At 41.7% G+C, this 22,586-nt stretch overlaps 1 protein-coding gene across 1 annotated transcript in view; it reads right to left on the bottom strand.

Annotated features, from left to right (window-relative positions):
- Nucleotides 1-22,586, bottom strand: part of nlgn2a (neuroligin 2a) — a 178,422-nt gene that overhangs the window by 102,687 nt on the left and 53,149 nt on the right. Inside the window, 1 exon segment of the mRNA XM_051428715.1 lies at nucleotides 9,399-10,299. Within this exon segment, the coding sequence (XP_051284675.1) occupies nucleotides 9,399-9,906 (508 nt within the window). The 5' untranslated portion in view covers nucleotides 9,907-10,299.

The following is a 22,586-nucleotide window of genomic DNA, read 5'->3' as shown; positions in this document are numbered from 1 at the left end:
GAGAATTCAAAACTTGATCGATATCATAATCTGGCAGTGTAGTCTGTACTCTGACTGTTTCAGTCATGTGATTGCATTATGAAACCGCTGCATTTGCTGGCATCCACAATAAGTACAGAGAAATATGCAAATAATGTATCCAATTTGTCAATATCTGCTGGGATTATTTTAACAGTTACACTTCACATTAATGCGGAAACACGGTCAAATCCAAGATTATTCCTAAACCAAGTCCAATCCACACCCAAGCCCGAAAAAGCATCAAGTATGCCTCTAAACCAAAAATCTGCCAAAAATTAAAATTCTCTTTCACTGTTAAGGTTGAACAGTGATTTAACCCCCTTTGTTTAGGATCAGAAAAATTATGCCATGACGTCAACAGGATGCAATACATTTTGTGACTACATGCTGTAACATACCTTGCCTTTTGATATGTTTTCAAAATGTTTTAGTCAAATAAAGTTTGATCCAGTGTGAAGATACTCAATACTTCTCTCTGTGATCAAGAAATCAGCAGCCGTGCTGTCAAGTTTCAAGGAGTGGGCAAAAATCTGGCAGCGGTGCACTACACTCACAAATTCATCTCTGCTGAATTTCAGACTGCCTCAAATGACTTTAATGAAGTGAAATCTCTGTACAGTCTTTACGTTTCAAAACTTTATCAAAACTATAACTAATAAACTGGACTGCATCCAATAAGAAAGAAATTCACAGATAATCTGTCCAAACACCCTGCAAGATTTTAAAATAATATTATCATATTAAGATGATCTACGCTTGACAGACTCTTTCACACCCGCAGACACACACTCGCTCCCGTTCTCACATCTGATATAGTTTCTCCTCAACTCCTCTCTTTATCTGCAGTTATGATTTGTCTTGTAAGACACGTCAGCCTCAGTAGTTCTGGACACATTTCTAATAACCTTTCTTACATTTCAACAGTCCATCAAACCCACAGGCTACACAAGCTTAGCAGTCAGCAATTTAAAAAGCTGCTCCTCTCCTCCTCTCAGCTCATGTCTCATATTGGATATTGTAGGTCTGTATTGAAAGGACTGATGTAACTGACCAGCTTTATGCGAATGTTAAACAGAGATAGGGTTTTGTCTTCCCCGGGGAAACGTATTAGCACCTTTACTGACATGTTCAAGGCTTTCTGTCTTTAAGTAAAACTCCACAATCTTTTTGTCTTTGTGTATATAATACCTAAGAGTATATTTAGAGGTACTACAACAAAGGCAAATGTCTTTGCTGTTTTAGGCTTGAAGATGTTTTTGCCACTCATCCGGTATGCTCCATCAGTTCCCAGGGGTGTATGTAATCTGATTAGGCTGGTTTAACATCAAGTCAGTCACATGTCATACATTACTGTTCAACAGAACCTTCTCCAATATGGATTTATAGATCTATTTTGTTTGCTTATTTTTGACATCTTCTGCAAACATTATTAAATGCTCTAAATAGACTGTTAACAGCACTACTACCTTAAACTCATATTTACACATCCTGTGTGACAACTTACACACCACACAAAGTAAAGTGCATTTAGTGCCATCTGCACACACACAAAAGCTCCACACACTGGCTTAGATAGCCATCTACAGGTTACTGAGACCTAAATTGAATGCTTTTTAAGACCTTTTAATGCTACCTGGAAATGGATTTAAGCCCAGGCAAAAAAACAATTACAGGTGCTAAAACCAAGGGTAAACAGTTATGAAAGCTCTCAAGGTATAAATGGAGGTTACAAGAAAAAATATCTCAGGAAGTCCAACCAGGTTTAATAAAGCATATCCTAAGGTAGCCCAATAATCAGACTGCATTTGTTTCACTTCATTCTTTCAGTCTCATATCATGTTCATGTTGGCCCATTTTCATTGGGAGAGTGGTTTACTTTGTTTTGTCCTAACCAATTATTAGTGAGTGATGTATCCAATTCGAATTCAATATCATGACATTTCAGTCAACATAAAAGCTGCAGTAGTGGTTGCTAGGCAGTTAACATTTTTTGAATTACTCCAAACAAATATGTTAATTCACAGGTTCAGTGTGTAACATTTAAAAGGATCTATTGGTAGAAATGCAATATACAGAAATAGTCATAGGTATGCTTTCATTAGTTTATAGTCACCTGAAAATAAGAATGAATATGTTTTTGTTACCTTAGAATGAGCCATTTTCATCTACAGACGCCTTGGGTTGCCTTCTGTGGAGGTCGCCATGTTGAACCAGCATGTTTCTGCAGTAGTCCAGAACAGACAAACCAAAACCTGGCTCTAGATAGGGTTGTTCGCATTTTTCACGCGTTTGGGGCCACCATAGTTTCTCCCTCGTGGTTGGAAAGGGAGGATGAAGCGAGTGAATTGCAATCTGTAGCTACACCACTAGATGCCACTAAATCCTACACACTGAACCTTTGAGAGGTGGAATATTTCTATATGGGCTTTTGTCGGTCTCTATATTTCATCAATCTAAGATGTAGGCAATTCTGAGGTAAGGAGTAGTGTTAAAAACACAACACTACATTTAGTTCCATTCTCGTTACATATAATTCAAGTAATTTGTACTGTGATTGAGAATCCAGTTCTATACCTAAAGGAATCAGGATCAAATTCCCATTCCCCAAACTTTCCTTTATTTTATTTCTTGTCAGAGTTTTCAATAACTAACAGACGCCCTGTGTACTGTGGCTGTCGGTGGTCTTCTCAGGGTATGTGTTGGACTATCCTAGATGAATGGAAAAGTTCAAAGCAAGTGACCGGCCCTGGTTGATTTGATTCTCTCTTTACCCTCACCACCTCCCAAAGAAAGACAAAGCCTTAGACTGAGCAGGCCAGTTGCCGTCTGCTCCACAGTGCCTCAGGACAGAGAGAGAGGGGCAGAGTGAACAGATGAGAAAGGGAGGAGGTGAAACATGAGAGGCGGTGCAAAAGCAAAGATGGACTTAGGTCAGGTTTGGTTTCTGAGGGGTCGGACCACAGGCTGGGTGAAGCCCTCTGTTCTGACCTCCATGGTCAATAAAATTACAAGTACCTAGAGATGCCTGACTTCAAATTTGACTATACGTCTTACTCTGTCCTTGTCTTTTTATTAGAGGCTCTGTTTTGTCTCCTTCAGTCCTGGCGAGCATGCTCACATCAAAGAAAACTTTTGGGTACGTGATAAAGGTTTCCCTTGGGAAGGAGGAAGTGTATTCTGCCTGCAGAAAGATGGTGATATATTTTCCCCATATTTGCGTTCTTTAGGGTATCAACTCGGGTTGGCAGGAGAAGGCGGCAACATAAAGAAAGAGTTAGAGCAAAATAATCAAGGTTTTTTTCTGGCATCAGAAGGAATATATATCATATTTCCACTGCTATGTGCTGGCACCTCTGTCTCCGTCCATTATTCATTTCGTTTGTTTTTATCTCTTTTATTTATTTATTCTTCTCTAGCCCTTTGGCTATGCCGATGTTGCACCACAGCCTTCGGCCACCGTGTGCATTATTGTGTTAGTATTGAACTCTTCTTGATGAATCTCCTCAGAAAATTGAAATATTGCAGAAAGGGGAGATGTGGGAGTTTGAGTTTGATGCATAGAGATAGATGAAGTATCGGATGGAATAATTTATGAGGCCCTCAGCTCGCACCCCGAAGCTCATCCCAAGAAGCACGGTGCTGACAACGCTGAGGTTAGCGGTTCAAATCCCGGAGGAATATCTGGCAAACCCAATGTATACCCTCCTCCAGCACAACTAATTGAACAGAACTAGCAGCTTAAAAGGCACTTTGTAATAGCTCATCAGGGTTAAACCCCAGCCTACCGCCAATAAAGTTCTTCCAAGTCTCTCTGTCTGTTCAAGATCCATGCTTGTCTGTTTGTTTTGTAGAATTCCTCCTTAATTTAGGAATAATTAATCATATTTGCGGTTTACACCAGTCACAAGCAGGATGTCTGCATTAAACTCATGTCAGTCTCCTGACTCCTGTATCCACATCGGCTGCATTTTGGTCTCACATTCAGCTGCCACAGAGAAGCCTAATTCTTTGTAATGGCTGTTTCTTGTGAGGTTGACCTACGGAAAAATGTCATCTGAAAGCTTGTCTTGGGTTGTGGGACATGCATATTTATACTGTATATTGGTTGGTTAAAGGGTAACTGAAGGGCAACAGCCCTAAGCGAATCAGAAAGTATGACACACATGGGGGGAAGTGGTTTGAAGGAAGAAAAACAAATTACAGCCCAAAACAAAAACTGTAATTCCTTTTAGAAAATGGTGCATTTCAAGTTTGCTTCCCTATGTTGGAAAATAACCATTACAAAATATTGAAAAGATAATACTTTCAACAATGGAAAAATAGGGGGAACTGATAAAGTAGTAAAGTGCCTGTGGCAATGACTATTGAGGGCTGAGGCTGCAGTGTTGGAGTGTTGGAGTGGAGAGGCAGAAGGAAGTGTGTTGAGCTGTGAGGGGGAAAAAAAGTCAAGTCAAGTGATGGAAGTGCTGAAAAGCAGACCAAAATGTGTCAGAGAGAAAAAAGGCTGGAAATCAGTGCATCATCATGTAAGAGATACATAAATAAATATACACATAAAGGCACAAACACACTGATATTAATGATATCAGTCTACTGACCTGATAAAGAAGTAAAATCACTGGCCGAGGGGGTGTTAAAACAAGTATTTACACGCACAAGTGGGGGTCACAGCTGTGAGCGTAAAGAGCGGAAGCACAAGTAATGTGGGAATGTGTGTGTGGGGGGTGTATGGATGTGCGATTGGATAGGAGTTGATAGAAGCAGAAGAATCAGAGACCAGTCCATCCAGACATTCTTAATAATGTCACTGTCTACTGTCCACAATACTAATACAATGAAAAGATTTTAAACGTAAAGAGCTGAAGCTTTAGGTAAAGCATGACTGGTTCCATAAGATACAACACACCCAGTAACGGCCCCACATAGTTGGTAAAGGCGCTACACAGCCGGTTAAGACGCTATGAGGCTGGTGTAGATGCTAGACAGCTGGTGAAGACACTACATGGTTGGTGTAGATGCTGCACAGCCGATAAAGTAGAAGACACTACATAGCTGGTGAAGATGCTACACAGCCAGTAAAGACACTATACCGCCGGTGAAGATACTACATAGCCGGTGAAGACGCTGAATGGCTGGTGTAGGTAGGCCTACTATGCAGCCGGTGTAAAAAACATCTGCTAACATCAAAGCAATGGTTTCTCCATCACTTCTATTCCCTCTGACTAACTGCACAAAGCACAGCGATATGAGATCCTATATGTTGGCAAACATTCACAGTGAGTTTCCATTCTGGGGCTGCTGAGTCCATCTACTCCGACATATTAACCATGAAGTCTTGCTCTGTGTTAACGGCTGCTGACTGCTGAGAGAAGCATGCGGTTTGTCTGCGGGCCTGAGGCAGCAGCAGCAGCAGCAGCAGCAGCCGGTCCTTCCCTCCCTTCCCCTCGTCCATCGATCCACCGTGACTCTGCAGGAGCCAGATGAAAACCTCTCGCTATGATTTATGGGATGTCATCTCCAGGGGAACCGATGGAGCCCCTCCCTCCCTGAATTTGGTGATGGAGCAACCTGCCGGAGGGCAAAACCAGTTCCCCTGGGTCCTAGGGCCTGATATACTTACACTACCAAAGGAACCACGAAACAAGCTGGGTATATAGCAAACACTTTACATTAATGGTATTCCAATGACCATCAATTCATTCTTATAGAGTTACTAATAAAAACCAGGACCATCCTTTTTGAATTCATGTAGTAACATAACAGAACTACTTAATATTTATAGAACTTGTTAGGTGAAAGAGTAATGTATATTATGTATTTGTATTTATTTTTACAATCTGTCTTTTTTTTATAACAATGTATAAATAATGAATCAGTAAGTGTGTTGAGAACAATGTTAAACTTAAGATTGATGAAGAAAGAATCAAGAAATATTCAAGGCTCTAAAATATTCATATACTGAAAGTAATAAAATCTAAAAGCACTAAAATCCTCATTTGCATATTAGATTAAGCTTCTGTTAATCGCATAGTAACAAATGTAATTTTGTATCATTACTCTAAGGTGATTAGTTTGGTCCCCTTTTGTGGTTTGTTCATACAGTATTACAAATTCAGAAACATATTTATTCTTGAGTGCCAAGGAACTAATGGAAAAAAAGACAACACATGGCTAGCTTTGCAATTTACTAAGTACTTAAGTATTAATTAAGAAGCCATGAGTAACCACCAACTGTTCGCGTATTTGTTTATCTATGAACAAACACACACATCCATGTCAGTGTCCCACTTTCCTCCATTTTCACTGATGGCAGCATTAAGAAGTAATTCTGGAGGCTTAATCCACTTAAAATTAGAGGAGGTTTTTAAGGATTCTGTCTTAAGGGTGCCCTAAAAAAAGCATACAAGTAAGAGGCCTCGGGAGACTCCGGGAGATGTAGCATTCATGTTAGAAGAAAAGAAGTGGAATCAACGACAAGGCAAGAGAAGATGGGAGAGGATGAGTGTGTACGTGTGTTACCATGTGAGCGTATTCAACTTGCGCTGTGTTTTGTGACAATGAGTTGAGCTGACAGTCCCCACGGACAGCAAGTTGGGGCTGATTTTTGATCTACTTGCCCAAAAGCCTTCTCCTCTTCCTTCCTTTTCTTGCATTCTACCGTCTGCTTTTCTTGCTTCCTCTCGTCTCTTCTCATCCCCTCCCTCCCCAGCAGCACATGTAAAAAGTGACTTAAAATCAATGCAGGAGGAGAAGCAGAGGAAAGCAGGAGCAAAGAGAAAGACAACCCTGGGGGCTGTTGGAGAAGTGCTGAGGCTAGCAATGTCATGCCTGACTTGATCACCATAAATATACTATATATTGATGATGTTCATATGTTGCCAATAAAGGTTTTTTTTTAACAATAAATGAATATTACTCATTTATCCCAATTATACAGTATGTGCACTGTTTGTCATCAAACATCTGCTCACACTCTGACTGATGCAGTGAAGTATAATGCGGACGATGTTGGCTGTAATGCTGATTTTTCATGTTGATGAATGAAGGTCATTATTGGAAGATGTTTTACACCTGTGTGACATTTCCAGAAGAAGTGCACCTTACACCAATGGAACAGTGTGTAAGCGAGTGGGCGGGGAGTGTGTGTATATCTCTCTGTGTTACGGCACTTGCATTTCCACCAAGTCGTATATCTCGGAAAACAGGGAAAAAATAAAACAAGCCATGTGACAGTGTGAAATGACTCAAGACCTGATGTATAGTGTTCTATATGTGCCCGAGGAGCTATAAGTGGCAATGACGGGCTGTTGAGGGCTGAGGCTGCAGTGTTGGAGTGTTGGAGTGGAGAGGCAGAAGGAAGGGTGTTGAGCTGTGAAGGGCTAAAAAAAAAAAAAAAAAAAAACTCCAGTCAAGTGCTGAAAGGGAGACCGAAATGTTTAGAGTGAAGAAAAAGTTCAGAGTAGAAATCAGTGCCTCATCACTATACTGACACATACACCAATGTGCACAAATAGACAGTGAGACAGACATGAATAAAAACATAAAGGCACACACGCTGATATTGATATCAAAGAACATGACGGGGTGTTCTTTTGTTGTTGAATCTCTGTTTAAACTTGCATTTGCGTATGTGCCTATATTTTTTATAGGAAAAAAGTTTTATCTGCAATACACAGATTGTGTTAGTTAGAGTCCTCTTAAAAGTTGCTTTCTGAAGACCTCCTGTTGTTTGAGGTCAAACCAAGTGTGTGTTAAAAAACATTTGTGTGAAACCCGGCAACGTGATTCTTACAGCCTTTTTCTCTGTGAAGAGTTCTGCCTTTGTGCAGCTTATATTAGAGATACAAAAATGAAAAGACACATGTGAAACACGTCTTACAATATACCTTAAGCAAGGAGAGAGAGAGGTGATGGAAGTCTCTACTCTTCGTATCGCACATGCAGACAAAATGGAAATATTTCTCTTTTATTGCTAACACACCTAATAGTGCCCTGGCAGACAAAAACGTCTGCAGAAAGATCTGAGATGAGAGAAGAGGGTTCTTGATGGTAAAAAAAGGAAGAAAAGTCAAATGTCAACTAATCCTTTTCTTATAAAGCACCTGGAAACTGCTCCAGTCCTGGCCTTTGTTCTCTGGCTTTATAACACCTTGAATGGGATGTACTGTAAAACCAGGGAAGGGTAATTGAAAAATTCTTTGACCCTCCATGGAATATCTTGCATATTGTTTCTTTTTTTATATCAGTCCCCTCACACACACACACCCCATCCTAAAAGTAATATTCACTATCCACAAGAAGCATATGCAATATTTATGGTGTTTAAAGTCGTGCATGAACCTAGAAAAGAATAAAAACATTCACAGTTTACCAGACATTTTTCCACGTTAATTGAACTTCCCTAGGCTCCTCTCCCTTATGACTGGTTCTAATTGACCGTTCGCTAAACCCCTCCCCTGAAAAGCGATTGTCCAGTCATAGCTTATGAACCACAACGAAGCACGGCGGGCCTTTCAAGCTTTGGATGTTTTCCCTATGTGGCGGCGGCACACGCAGGGTTGTATTAAGAGCAATGTTCTGTATATAAAGATTGTGAAATGTGGTTTATTTCTCCAAAACCAAAAATACAAGAACAAGTGTAAGGTTTGTCTGCTCTAAAATAAGCTCCAATTGGCTAACTAGCACAACAACTGATGATAGCATCAGCAGGCAGCAGCTTTTTTTATTATTTTGTGGGGTTACAGGTTACATAAAAAAAAAAAGACCTGTTCATGAATAAAGCATGGATGCTATTATACCGGTGTGTAGGCTAACGTTAGCGGCTCTGTCCTGCTCTCTATTGGATTACACTACAGCAACTCCAGCCAACCCGAACCTGGATCTGAGATAGTGTTACATTCACTAAACACATTGGTTAGTCCTCATTATGAAAGCCTTTCCTTTGTGAACTTTTAAAGTGAAACATACTATTTGAAAATGCGAAACATAAAGAATGAATATAACCTTGTGAGAATGATATACTGTAAGTCTGATCTTACATTTTAACCTATACTTAAAACACTATCATCAACTGGTGAGGATGCTGAGTTGGTGCCTGGGATATGTCGGAATAAGTCAGCTGGAAACATTAAAGTCAGTCAGTCATTTCCAACCAACTCATTAAAGTAACGGAAAATCTGCCAGTTGGCAGTTGTCATTTCAGCCAACAAAATCGACGGTCGCTGGTTAGAAATGGGAAGAAAGCTGGCATAGCAACAGTAACTAAGGGGACAAGGCTTAGCGAACAGTCAATTATCTATTCACTATTCTCGCTGTTACCCACTAAATCCCTAATTTCCCAGCCTCCACCAACCCTTCATATAATACCGTCCACTCACCATCCTCCGTGGGCACGTAGATATTGAGGTAGAGGCAGTCCTCGCTCTGGTTCTGGATGTAACCCGCCGCCACGTCCAGGTTGTCTGTGAACCACACAGGTAGCATAATCTCCGGGAGCACACCGTGGACGTTCTGAGGGCACACAGGGGCAAACTGGGTGGCGTTTCGAATCTCCTGCCAGGATCCCGGGGCTTCGGGCGGCTGAAACCTCCGGTCGCCGATGGGTGCAGTGGCGTAGGGGACGCCCAGGTACTGCTCTACAGGGCCCAGGATTTCATTGTTCAAGTCTTTCTTGATGCCTCTGAGCTTACCATAGTTGGTGGTGACTATGGGGTGTTTGGAAGGGTCTATCTTCTGGCTCGAGGCCAGGCTGAGGAGCAGGATAAGGCCTAGCACACCCATTAGGCACCAGTCTGTCATGAGACTAAGGGGGCGTGTCTTGGACAACAAACCCCGCCGACTTTGTTTGCTTAGAGCAAGTGGAAGGGGGTACATGACTGGATTCATACTGTTCAGCCACCTGCTTCTAGTCTGTTCTGGAATACTTCTGTCTTTTTATGAGAGAATGTGGATTATAACCAACAGTCTGGAAGGTAAAGCATAAGAGGGGGATTAAAACAACAAAAGCAGGCAGACCCTGAAAGACTAGTAGCTTTTTTGGAGGTTTGATCCACAACAGGAGTGCTGAGTGAAGGTGAGATGGAGGGCAAAGCAGTTGTTGGGGTAAAGAAGGGTCCTTGGGGTGCCGGAGAAGGAGGTCGGACCTCGGTGTGGCTGCCAGGTCAGTGTTGATTCTGAGCAACGGTGATCCGAAACACTTCCCCAGCCATGGTTCTGTTCCGTTCCATCCCTATTGGTCTTCTGTAATCCAGATCATTTGATTTGAACAGCTGCCGAATTCTGCAGAATGAGACAGAGGAGGAAGGAAGAGATTTAAAGGACAGCGATACGTGGAGAGAAAAGCAGAAAAAGAGAGAAGGAGGCAAAGGGGGGTGAGGGAGAGAGAAAGATAAGAGAGATTATAGCTTATCTGAAACAGAAATATATTCCATTTAATGTTGTCGGTGCAACACTTTTTCCCTTCAACTGTTGCCAAGCAAAAAACATTTCCTGTAATGAAAACAGTGGAAATAAAGCGATTTCATGTGGTGATCAACGTGTTTCGCTTCACTTGATTACATCACAGCGAGAAACATGCAGTTCTCCAGCGTTTAGACGAAAAAAAAATGCAGTCCATGTAATGACATTTTACTTGCTCTGTTTTTTGCAACTTAATCTACAGAACTCTCATGTGCACTCCATGTTGAGCAAACATTTCTACATGACTCTCCTCATTTTTAATGGATGAAAACCCTAAATTGGACTTGTTCGCGCTGTCCTGGTCTGACCTGTATGTGGACATGCACCAAATCCCTCCTGGTGAACTGTGTTTAACCTGCCAGCTTACTCCTCACATGCTTACATCTCTGCGGCAAGCTAATGTAGTGCAGCTGATGTAGTCACGCCACTACGTCAAGTCTTCCTCTTAACAACACTGCTACTGACGCCTCTATATTTCTGCTTATTCATTTCTTTAAGGTTTCACTGCTGGTTCGGGTACGGTACAATAGAACACGCAGACCAAGAGTAGAGGGCAGAGATTAGGGTGAGCCTTTCACTGCCCAGTAAGGCCAAAGGTCAGTAATGTGCGCCTGTAAGCAGCTTATGACAGCCCGGGACACTTCCGGGCTACATGCAGAGCACAAAGGCACACACATGCACACGCAGTAAGCCTTCAATGACCCACACATGAATGGGTGCACACACACTGTACACTCATTCATGTAATCTACTGAGCAAATGTGCAAATCCTCATGTAACAGACCCAGTCAGAAATGCATGAGGCATGGAGGAGATTATACAGTCATAACATTGTTGGGTGGCGTTATGTAATGGTAGGGGACACACATCCATAGCAGTAATGAAGACAGTACAGGAAAAACTGAGAAATCTCTTTTATGTTCACACACACATACACACACACTCTATTTCAGTCTTATCTGATTTTTAAAATTCACCATTACCTCCTTCTCTCTTTCACGCTCTCTCTTGCTTTATCACCATGCCATAATTGTCCCATTTAAAGTCATCATTAACCGTATTATTGCATCGCCTGCACCCACTGAAGCGCCTCTGTGTTTTTGTTGTCTTTTTTCCCCTCTCCCACTGCCAATGAAGCCATTTGAATTTGAAAGTATGGGAGTTGAGTGTCCTGAGGCAAGACTGCAGATAATTAGAGTATATAGGCTGATGAGCAGATGAGTAGTCTCACTCACACTGATGTGAGACATGCAATAAGGAAGCTCATTCATGTAATAATAAAGTTCCTTATGTACATCACGCTCTTTCAGGGGAGCATATACTCCAGCTTATGGGGAAAAAAACTGTGGTTAAAACAGGTTTGTGTTCTTCCACAGAGCGCTAATTGCGGGCGAGTCCATAGCGTCTGCAATTGCTCATTGTCTTCTTTTGGTACAGTGCGTTCAGCCTAAATATATTCGGTATCTGCCTTTGTTCCTCTCAGTGTGGACTTTGTTGTTCTGCCCACGCGTCCATGTGTGCATCTGGGAGCGTATCCTCTCACGGTGAAGCGGGCAGCACGATGTGCGCTCTAATTAAACCATGGAGAGTCTGGAGGCTGGCCTGCTTTGCACTGCACGCAGGGACGAGCCCTCCACCCACCCACCCACACACCCACACACCCACACACACACACACACACACACACACACACACACACACACACACACCAACATCTACCATTTAACTTTCATCCTCCAAAACACATAAAAGAGACTTGGAGATAAAGAGGCAGAGTTGAAGAGAGAGTGGGGGGAAAAAGGAGCAGAGATAGCGAGACACAAATGAGAGATGAAAAGTGAGAATTCAGATGGAGAGGAAACAGGTCTTGGTGTTAATGAAAAGCTTCTCTCTGGTCAGCAGAGACCCTTCAGAGTCCTTGAGCAAAAACGACGAGAGGCGCTGCTTCACTGACCCTAGAGTCTGTCAGAGAAGTGGACATCTAATAGACCCACATTCAAAAGGCCAGGGGAGGGGGGCTCGCACCTCAAGTTCGGGTAGGCGCAGAGGGCAGCAGAGGCCCACACGAGCCAGAATCCTTGGTAAAAATCCAAGGCCCTGGCAGGCGTCAGTGTGCCTGAAGGGACCTCCAGAATTTCGGGGTGCATCTGAGTGTTTAATTGCTAATTGGCTCAATTAGAAAGCCTAATAGGTCCAGCTTTGCTGTGAGCAGTGGGAGAGCTTAAGTGATTGATGAAGCAGAAAGGGAGAGACGGAAGGGGGCTGGTGGGAAGAGAGCAGAGCATGGCAACAGAGCCATATAGGAGATATCCATGGGAGTGTGTGTGGTATTTGGAATGCAGGTAGCACACACTATCACACTTACAGACGCAGATTTAAAGGAACAGGATATCCTGAAATACTGTATCTCTGTGCATGCACGCGGCACTTTCACACACATACACCTTCATCCATGATTCATGTCACCAGGAGAATGTTTGTCCTCAATCCCAGGAGGCAGGGAGAAGGAGGGGGACCACAGAGGCCGTTCAGTAGCGGACCATCGATATAAACCTCATCTTTCTCTGCACCTTGCCTTCATCTCCCACTCTCTCTCTCACTTGGTATTTCTCATCTAAATTTGCACCGCTGAAAAACCTTTGGAGGACAATGCAATACAAAGAATTCTAGTTTCAGACCTTGACCGGCCTGTTTACTGCAGGCTGTATTGCCACAGGGCTGTGTGACTCTGTATCATTGCAAATAAGCACAAAAAGATGCAGATCAATGGTAAAAGTGTTTTCCATGACTAAACATTATTTAAATTGGGTACAAACCGGGCTTTTAGCAGATATTCTTATCCACAGCAACGTACACAATCTGCAAGCCTTTGGCATCATGCCTCAGGACTCTGAAACTGTTTATAGGCACAGGCCTGCAAACCTGCAACCTCTTGCTCTCATAGACTGCTGCGTCGTGTATCATTTAGAGAAAGCATGGTTAAACTAGGACCACAGGATGTGCGCCAGAGCCGGCCTGTCAAACACTTCAATCTGACCCACAAATCTGTAAGTGAGATAATTTTGTTGCTTAATTTGTTGACCTGAAATGTCTCATGCCAGTTAACAAATTCCAATAGATGGTGCACTAATGTTCTTATTATTAGGCCCTCAGTGAGGCTATAACAATGTCACCATTGCTCAGTATAGTCGATATCCCTTCTGCTGCAAAATAAAATGAGTGCTGTGGAAAAGGGGAAAGATGACAGTGAATGCTGAGCATACAACACAGAATGGACAGCTAAATACTTCTCACAAAGGTGGAGAGGAAAGCGGAATGACTGATCTGTCAGGCGTGTTGAAGAGTACATCACACACCATTTTTCCAGCATCTATGCGAAAAGGACTGTCTTAAAAAGAAAAAGGGAAAATAAGGCAGCTTAATGTCTCATGAGCTTGCAAGCTCAGCAAGATAATGTGTGTTTACAAAGCAATGCACAATTCAGGAGCAGGTAAACAATTCAAGACAAGACAGAAAATCACAGAAAACCGTTCATTAAAGGGAAGTTTCAAAATGACTGTTGGAGGAATAGTTTGTGGGCCGATTGTGAGAGTTCTACTTCATCCCTTGTACAGTCACTTAGCGCAGAGATGAAAATTGCTTTAGACATTTAAAGGAATAGTTTGCATTTTGGCTCGGATTTTTCCTTGCAGAGAATTAGATAAGAAGATTGATCGGTTGTTTCAGTGTGCTAAATAAGCGCTGTGCCAAGAGTCCAGCATATAACCACCAGGAAAAACACACACTGGTTTTAATACAGATTAAACATGCCATATAAAAAACTATAGTTTGTAAGCCTAGAGGAGCTGGTAGGTGTTTTGTGTTACTTTAGGTAACTTAGTCTTTATGCTAAGTTAGGCTAACTGTCTCCTGATTGTAGCTTTATTTTTAAACCTGCAATATCAGATTTTTTAAATCTATATTCATTAGCTAGTTACATACATACTGATAATTACATATATCAATATTTAAATTGATATATAATAATTGTAACTATAATAGCAAAGTTGTGGATCAAAAAGCCACAACAATGAGTTAATGCTATACACCATAGAGCTGAAGGGAACTGCAGAGTGCCGTGATAATTCTCTGAGGGGTTCATCACTACAAGCGAGCACTTTCCCATTAAACAGACAGGGATGACAGCGGTATCAATCTTCTCATCTAACGCTCGGTAAGAAAGCCAATAAGCATATTCCGCAAAATGTCAAACTACTTCTTTAAGCAAAGGAAGACAAAACACTCAACATAGAACTCTGTTAACTATGCCTTTCTGTTAACAGAGGAACTCACTGCCAGGAGGTAATTATACAGGGTTAGATTTATTTGACACGGTTTGGAGAAAGTGAATCCTCTGTGGTACAGTCACAACAAACAGGTCCACAAAACTATTAGAGGGACATCACCTCTTGATGAAAATACCAGACGGAGAAAGTGATTTTTCTTTACAGCGGCATTGATCAGGAAGCACTGTGAGGGGATGTGTCGAAGCTCTGCCACGTTGAGTCCTCTGTGACACTTATGAGTTATATATTATATATAAAATGATTTAAATAACAAAAAACACTTTGTGGTAATAAAATCCAATATAAGACAACAAACTATGAGTTGAAACATCAAGGTGACAGCCCCTATAAAAATGATAAGCTTTACAATTTACTGTGCAGATAATTATATTGCATTACACTTTGCAGGTGTTGCTATTATTGTGTCTTTTCCCCTGCATATGTGTATAGCAATTGTCTCCCTCATTAATTACAACAAGTCTCACAAGAGATCATATTCCACAAATTATTACGTGTCCTTTATTCTGCGGATCTCTACTTCAAAACTGACACCAGACTTTGATGTTGTTGCCATTAGGGGGAGAGCGGCTTCACTGCTCATATCAAGACAAGAATTACAGAAAGTGCTTATGATTTCATGTTTTCAACAGCAAGCCTACTTTGTTATCTTTAATTGCTGTGAGGCATGTTCGGTAGCACTTTTTTTTTATGAGAGGCTCCCTCCAATTAACCTGCTGTTAATCTTCCATATGAAGGTCATGTCTGTGACTGAAGTGTGATCAGTGAATGTGATTGAAATTGCACCTCATTTAAGAGGAAATACGCATTATTTCTTTAAGTGTCTAAAGGCTGAGTGGATCTGGATTAGACGAGATTGTGTAATTGACTCGTGTGTACAAGAAAAATGGTGATTTGAAGATTGAGTCTTTTCATATTCTACTATACTGTTTTTATAAGCTCTTGAGTTTGACTTTATAAAGTAACAAAGCCAAATGTCTAAAATGTTAAATACTGCCTGGATACATTAGCCATACAAGAACAATACTTAAATAAAATAGCCTAAAACTGGCAATTGTTTTGATTCAAATGACCCTAAAATAATCAAATAATCAGACTTTTTTTTAACAGTTCCAAAATGATTGACATGATCCAAAACGGACCTGTGGAAAACCTACCAGAGCCCAAACATTTATTTTTGAAAAGGAAGACTCAATCCTAAAGTGTTTGAAGGACCAGCCCAAAATAGACCAGAGGATAATCAGACCTCATCCAAAATGTGGTGGACCTTGATGGACCCAAATAACTAGAGTATCAAAGTAACAACACCAGTGCCTATACGATTCTCACATTTCTTAACTTGACTGTGCCAGGGGGTTACAGAGAACAATCTGGGAAGTTGTCGTTGGAAACTGTTTGGAAAAGGTCAGGCACTTTCAAAAAGTACTGCCCATCACCGTCTATCACGAGTAAACTTTAACCAATCCAGAAAAAACATCTTCTCCATTAAGAAAAGCCTTCAGTGCTGTATACTCTCCAGTTCTGATATATCTGACGCTAGCAGTTAGATCGGAAGCTTGAAGCCTGGCAATGTGGATTCTCGCGTGATTTTGTGATCTCATGAATCCATCTGCCTCGTTATCGCATTCTTATACTGATACCAAAATAATAAACCTTACTAAAACAGGTTTTTCTATAGAACCCTTAACGAAAGACGCAGAAATGCTGAATGCTTTCTAAATCAAAGCAATCATACAATAACTCAATGTCGCCCTGTTGCTAAAAAGTTTCCCCAGTTTTCCTCCAGTGGACAATCAGCCTGGAGATCACAGTCTCAGAATCGAATCCATCACCATTCTGCCACATAGCTTCCCGACTACAATCTAAATCCCACTAAAACCAATTCCACCCAATTCTACTCCAATACAGTCGCAAAATCACCCACCAGGACCTCTCCTGTAATTGCTTGCCACCTCTCCCTCAGTGTTGTGTTGCCAGTCAGTCTGTCAGTACACTGGGTTCAACTTAATGATAGATAATAACCTGACTTTGTCGGGGTGGCGGCGCAGGCTATTTGCTGGAATTCAGAGGATGCTGGACGGACGAGGTCAACGGATGAAGACAAATCAAAGCGGTCGTACAAGTAGAGCGAATGTATGCAAATGTATACAATACATTTACCCCTTCAGCATGCAGCCAAGCACGAACACACACATGCACCCACACACACAAATACATGACGATCATTATCATCTCAAGGCTTTCAAAGGCTGACAGTATTAGAATCAGCACCGCTCATTTGTTTTCTCATTTTCTAATTAATACATCAAAGATTTGACACGAAAATTGGACATTTGAAAGTCAATGTGTATTGCGTGTGTGTGTATATGAGTCCCTATGCACATTTATCCGTGTATATACATTTACCAACAATGTGAATTTAGTTGGAGTTCTATATGTCTTGCAATGATGTGCTTTTATCAGTGTGAAAGCAGTTTGATGTGTTGATCGCAGAGTCATTTTAAGGGTATGGTAGAGTGGATGTTGAGCGGTTGAACAAAAAAAGAGCAGTTTCGTCTCTGCAGATGCCACATTAATGCCAGCAGATAGTGTGGACATAACCGTGTGTGTGTTTGTATGTTTGCCATCCTGCTGACAACCTCTGTGTGAGCTCCGAATAGAAAAGAGCCGACGGGCAGGTCAGTGCTCACTCAGGCTCCTGTCAATCCCGTATTTTCATTATTTTTCATCCCTCTATCTCTCTCTCTCTCCGTGTGGGAACGATGGAATCAGAGTCAGGCCAGAGTTCAACAGATCTAGCTGAAGGGGGGGGCGCGTATGTTAAGAAGACAAATCAACTAACATTTAGCTCTTCTGGAAGATTATAACAGCAAAAAAGGGAAAAACCCTATTAGGTCATGTCAGTGATCTGACTTAAGATAAAGTCATGGAAAAGTCTTGGAGCTTGGAGTTTATTACCACACTTTCTGTTTTCTGTCTGCATATCATGACCCCTCCAGAGTCTGAGACAGCTCATCATCACCCCATGATATTACACACAAATCATTATCTTGTTTCCATGCTACAGTACTATCTCTGATTTACTACAAATATCACAATCAAGTTTATGATATCTCTAATAGACTAATTTGCTGGCTGATAAATGTTATGCGCTCTCTAGCAATTACTGCAGTGGCATAGTCCAACTGATAATGAAAGTATGGATGTTTAGCTTGTCCCCTTTCGGCAATGAAGGAAAGAGGTAGCCTATGTGAATATTAGTTTTATTTTGAATCAAACAGGCAGAGAAAATATAACAGTAACAAACAAATCAAAATACGCCCTTTTATAAAAAGGAATTATGTACGAGGGAAGGCAACTCTGCAGAGGTTTTAGATAGAGCATAAGGATTTCATGGAGATGAAATTAAAATGAAGCATAAATGTAGGAATTTTGCTTTCCATTTCATCCAAAGTTAAGTGAAGTCTATTTATAGAGCAGCTAATACAATAACAATAGAGTAGGGGTAACTTTTAGGTGAAAGGATCTAATGAAAGAGTTCACTCCACTCAACTGTTAATATCGCACTCCTTTAAACACTGTCATTGGCGCTGTATAGTTGGGAGTTTTTTAAGTATGAAAATCGATGCTACGGAACCAGAGACACCGTCTTTGCAATTCCACACGTTCTTATTCCTTGTCAAAACCTGGCCCCTACAGTAGCCACACTCCAACTCGACCCCTGACTCTGGAGGGTTATGCTGTTGGCTAATGTGGCCTGGAGCTGCTAGCCTCAAGCTAGCCACATCCAGAAACTATTAAAAGCATGTCTGTAAACATTTCTTGTAAAGGATAAAACATTAGTGCCTCACAAAAGCGTTAGGCTTTTCTGCCATATTGAAGAAATCATATTGAAATGTACTGTTTCTATTCAGCCTTTCTAGCTTTAAACATGGTACATTGTCCTCCCCAGACTCTATTCACTCATTATGGAGACTAGACTGGGCTGACAGTGGAAGAGAATGGGCTGATAGACTGCCAGCTACAATACAGACACAATGGGAGGATGCAGAGACAGAGGGAGGGCTAGACAGAGGAGGAGGAGAGCGTAGGGGCTGTCAGCAAACTTGTTGACAACACAGAGACGCACACACATACACACATCAGCGTGGGGTAGCGGCGGCGTGAGTGTGAAGTGTTCATGTGTGTGTTGGAGGAGGGGGTGTTGGGGTTGTGGACCACCGGAGCGCAAAATTGGAAACAATGTGTCGGCAAGAGTTAAAAGCAAATATTTACAGGGCTTTAATTTGCATTGGGAGCACTGGGTTTCCGGTGTGGGTCAGCGCGTCTACGGCAGAGCTGAGGAACACGGAGGGGCATGGGTGGTAATTAGACAGACAGTGGTAGATTAATCACAAGCTGACAGTGCAGCCTCGCAGCCACACACAAACACATTCACAAGCTATACGCAGCCCCATCACTTAGTCTGGCAAAATACTCTGGACGTTTTCCCTCTCACCCAAAGAGGATGAGCGTAACCAGCTTTTACGAGAGTTCCTTATTCTCTCTTATTTTTCTGCCATTTCCTAAAACACACACACACGCTCGTACTCACTGCCCTTTCGTCGTGCTCTGATTACCTGCTTCTTTCTCTTCCTCTGCCTCCGCTATAAATCACTAGCTCTAAATCTACCCCCCCGTCCACTCACTTAAAGACAGCTCCTGAGCCGCTCACCCCCCCGTACAGATCCTCCAGCGGGAGCATCCAGGAGAGGCAAAGCACAGCGTGGTCCTACCCCACGGGGGAAGAGCTCTCCTGTAGGCTGGAGGACGCTGCCAGTGAAACGTGAGGAGGGAGGCGATATAGTAGCTGGCTCAGAGCGCTGCCATTAAACACGTTCCATATATCATAAATATTTTACCGTCTCCTAAGTGGTTTTGACCTTGGATCAGAGTACTGTAGGTTATACTACAGTGTGGGTGAGACAGAGGCACAGTTTTAAAACTTTTAAGAGTTTTTCAGAGCGGTAATTAAAGGTTTTTTTTCCCACAAAATAGGACTACAAATCTTTTATAGTCAAACGCCATCAAACACTGGGTTTTACAGTACACCATGATGTGTCCGATGCATACTGAATACGTTTTGACAACAATAACGTTAAAGTTGTTTTGTAAAGAAAACTGCCTTCAACTTCTAAGATCTTTAAAGTGATTGGTTTGCAATGGCAGCTGCTCCTCTCTAAGCTTATGGCCACACTGTATCATTGTGTGGTCAGCAAAGGTCTACTTCCATTAACATTTTAAAAACTTTTTTCATTGGTTGCACTGGTGTGCCTAACTTTTTTTTTTTAGGTGCACCCAAATTTTTCATTGTGTTGCCTTTAACACCATAAGGTCACCTTTTTATCGCTCTCCATAACTTTCATATAATGTGAATGATTCTTAAACAAGAATAAGGTGTAGAGAAATACTTGTCTTTATTTGAAGCACAATTATATATAAAAAGAAAAATAAAGTGTTTAAAGTGCTTCACTGAACTGAAATTGAACATTTCAAACTCAAACATTTCAAGTAAAGTAATTATTAATGATAATAATAATGATTACTACTACCTGCCGCTGAAATGCAGCTGGGAGAGGGGCCACTTTCTCTACACACTTGTCACGGCATATCGTGTGTTTTTTAGACATGTTATGTTTTTTTAAAGTTTCGATACGAAACGTTGTTGACCCGCTCACGAATGCACTATTTCCGGCCCTATTCTGACCGCACTCCTGACAGTACACGCAGTGCATTGCGTTACGTCCTTTGTTGTACCTCAGCCAGGGAAATTGTTTCAGCCAGTCCTGTCTGAAGGAATATATTTTATTTTATTTTATTTATTTTTTTATATATTTTGGCCTTTTTAATTTGGGTCTCGGAGCCGGGCTCTATCCCAGACTCGGTTGTCTCCCCCTCTGTTCTGATGCTGTCGCCGAAGGACCGGGGCTTGGTATCTCACCAGGGACCAAGGGCTCCGTGTCTTGACGGGATGGACTCTCAGTAGTGGGGATGGATGGGATTATAGTAGTTAGGCTGGTTGTAGGCTTGGTTTTCAATATTTCTGCCTCTCTTCATTTTCCCTCGTTTTGTCGCGTTTATTTTATTTTTCCGTTTCAGTTAATCAGCTACTTTCGCGCTCAGGTCGCGCGCAATTTTTAAACACACGCAACTTAGCGCGTCGAACAGGACAACAGCCAATCAGAGGAGACCCGCCCGAGCTCTGTCTCTTATTGGTTTAGAACACGATATGATCCTACCATGAGTGTGTGAGTTTGGTCACAGGAGAACACAGAGAGATGATGCGCTTGCGAAATAAATGTATGTTTTCACCCGGGCAGCGTCAGGTGCACCAGTGCGACCTAGAACAATTATTAGTCGCACTCTTAAAAATTTTGGTCGCACGTGCAACCAAATTGGTCACACTCTGGAGCCCTGCTCCATGATAATCCACTGATCATGGATTCTCTTGCAAGAGGAAGTAAATCTGCGTCAATCTTTTGTGTTATGTTCAAACTTTGGTGAACTTTTGACCTTCTGCTTGCCCAATAACAAGCTGCCTTGACAATGCTGACCTTTCAGGGAATGGAGAGCCAAAGAATCCAACACGGAAGAAGATATTGTGGCTTCTTAGCTGTGTAGCATCATCCACCTTTATTTAACTTCCTCCAAGTAAAAATAAAGGGCTCAATGTTTTCCTCCTGGAGTAAGTCTTTTACTGAATTAAATTATGTACGATCATGAGAACAAGGGGAGGGGGAGTAAATGGCCCAGCACAGACAAAACAGAAAGAAGCTTAGGAGAGCTATTCTCACTGACTAGCGCGACAGGCTAGCAATGCCATTGGTTTTCTACTGTGACAGCCTTTAACTGTGAAAGGGTGTCTACTAACTGTCAATAATGTAATGTAATGTGATGTGAATGGAGGACAAGACCTAAAATGGGGGTAAATGGAGGGTCACCTTTTAAACTGGGTGAGTGGGACACACATGCACCAGTGGGGAGGATTTAGCCCAAGGCAACATGGGGCACAGCTTCAGAAAATGGCTACTGTGTGTTTGTGTGTCTGTTGTCTAATTGAGCAAATGAATGTTGCTTAAGGGAAACTGACACATAGCGTAGAGAGCAACAGTGGCAGAATACAGGCTACATAAGGACAAATGGAGGGGGTGTCACAAAATACTGTTCCCAAAGGTGGAATAAAGTAACGCTGGTGAATGTCAGTTGTAGCTTACAGCTGCTCACTTGACAAGCGGAAAGGCACTTGGACTTTGTTTACAGTCAGGCAGGGACTCACGACCTGGGACAGATAAAAGCTTTCCATTAAAATATTGACTTAGAGGATTAGGAAGGTAGGAGAGGTTGTGTAAAGTGACAGAAATCTGCAATTTTCCAACTGAGATGCCATTGAGGCTCTAGAGAAAAGATATATTAAGACATCAACAGATTAATTCAAAGTTTAATCTGTATTTGTAGAGTACAATACAGCAAATATGGAGAACATATCTGTATTCACACTTGAGAGTTTTTTTGCTGCTTTATTAGTGAATGAGAGTTGTTAAAACGTTTTTGACACTCGTTTACTAGGATTTTAAAGAAATGAATCAAGACTGGGGAGAGATGCTGCTAGGGTACTTTATTAAAGGCCGTGTTTACTTACTGTTTACTGGTCATGAAAGGTTGAAGTGTTATGACAATATTACTGTCTTTACTTCCTGTAAAGTATGCTGCTACTGACCAGAGCCA

The sequence above is a fragment of the Dicentrarchus labrax genome, unplaced genomic scaffold (assembly GCF_905237075.1).
Source record: "Dicentrarchus labrax unplaced genomic scaffold, dlabrax2021, whole genome shotgun sequence".
Taxonomy (NCBI): domain Eukaryota; kingdom Metazoa; phylum Chordata; class Actinopteri; family Moronidae; genus Dicentrarchus; species Dicentrarchus labrax.
Note: the sequence above shows the minus strand (reverse complement) of the source record. Positions and strands in the feature narration are given on the sequence as shown.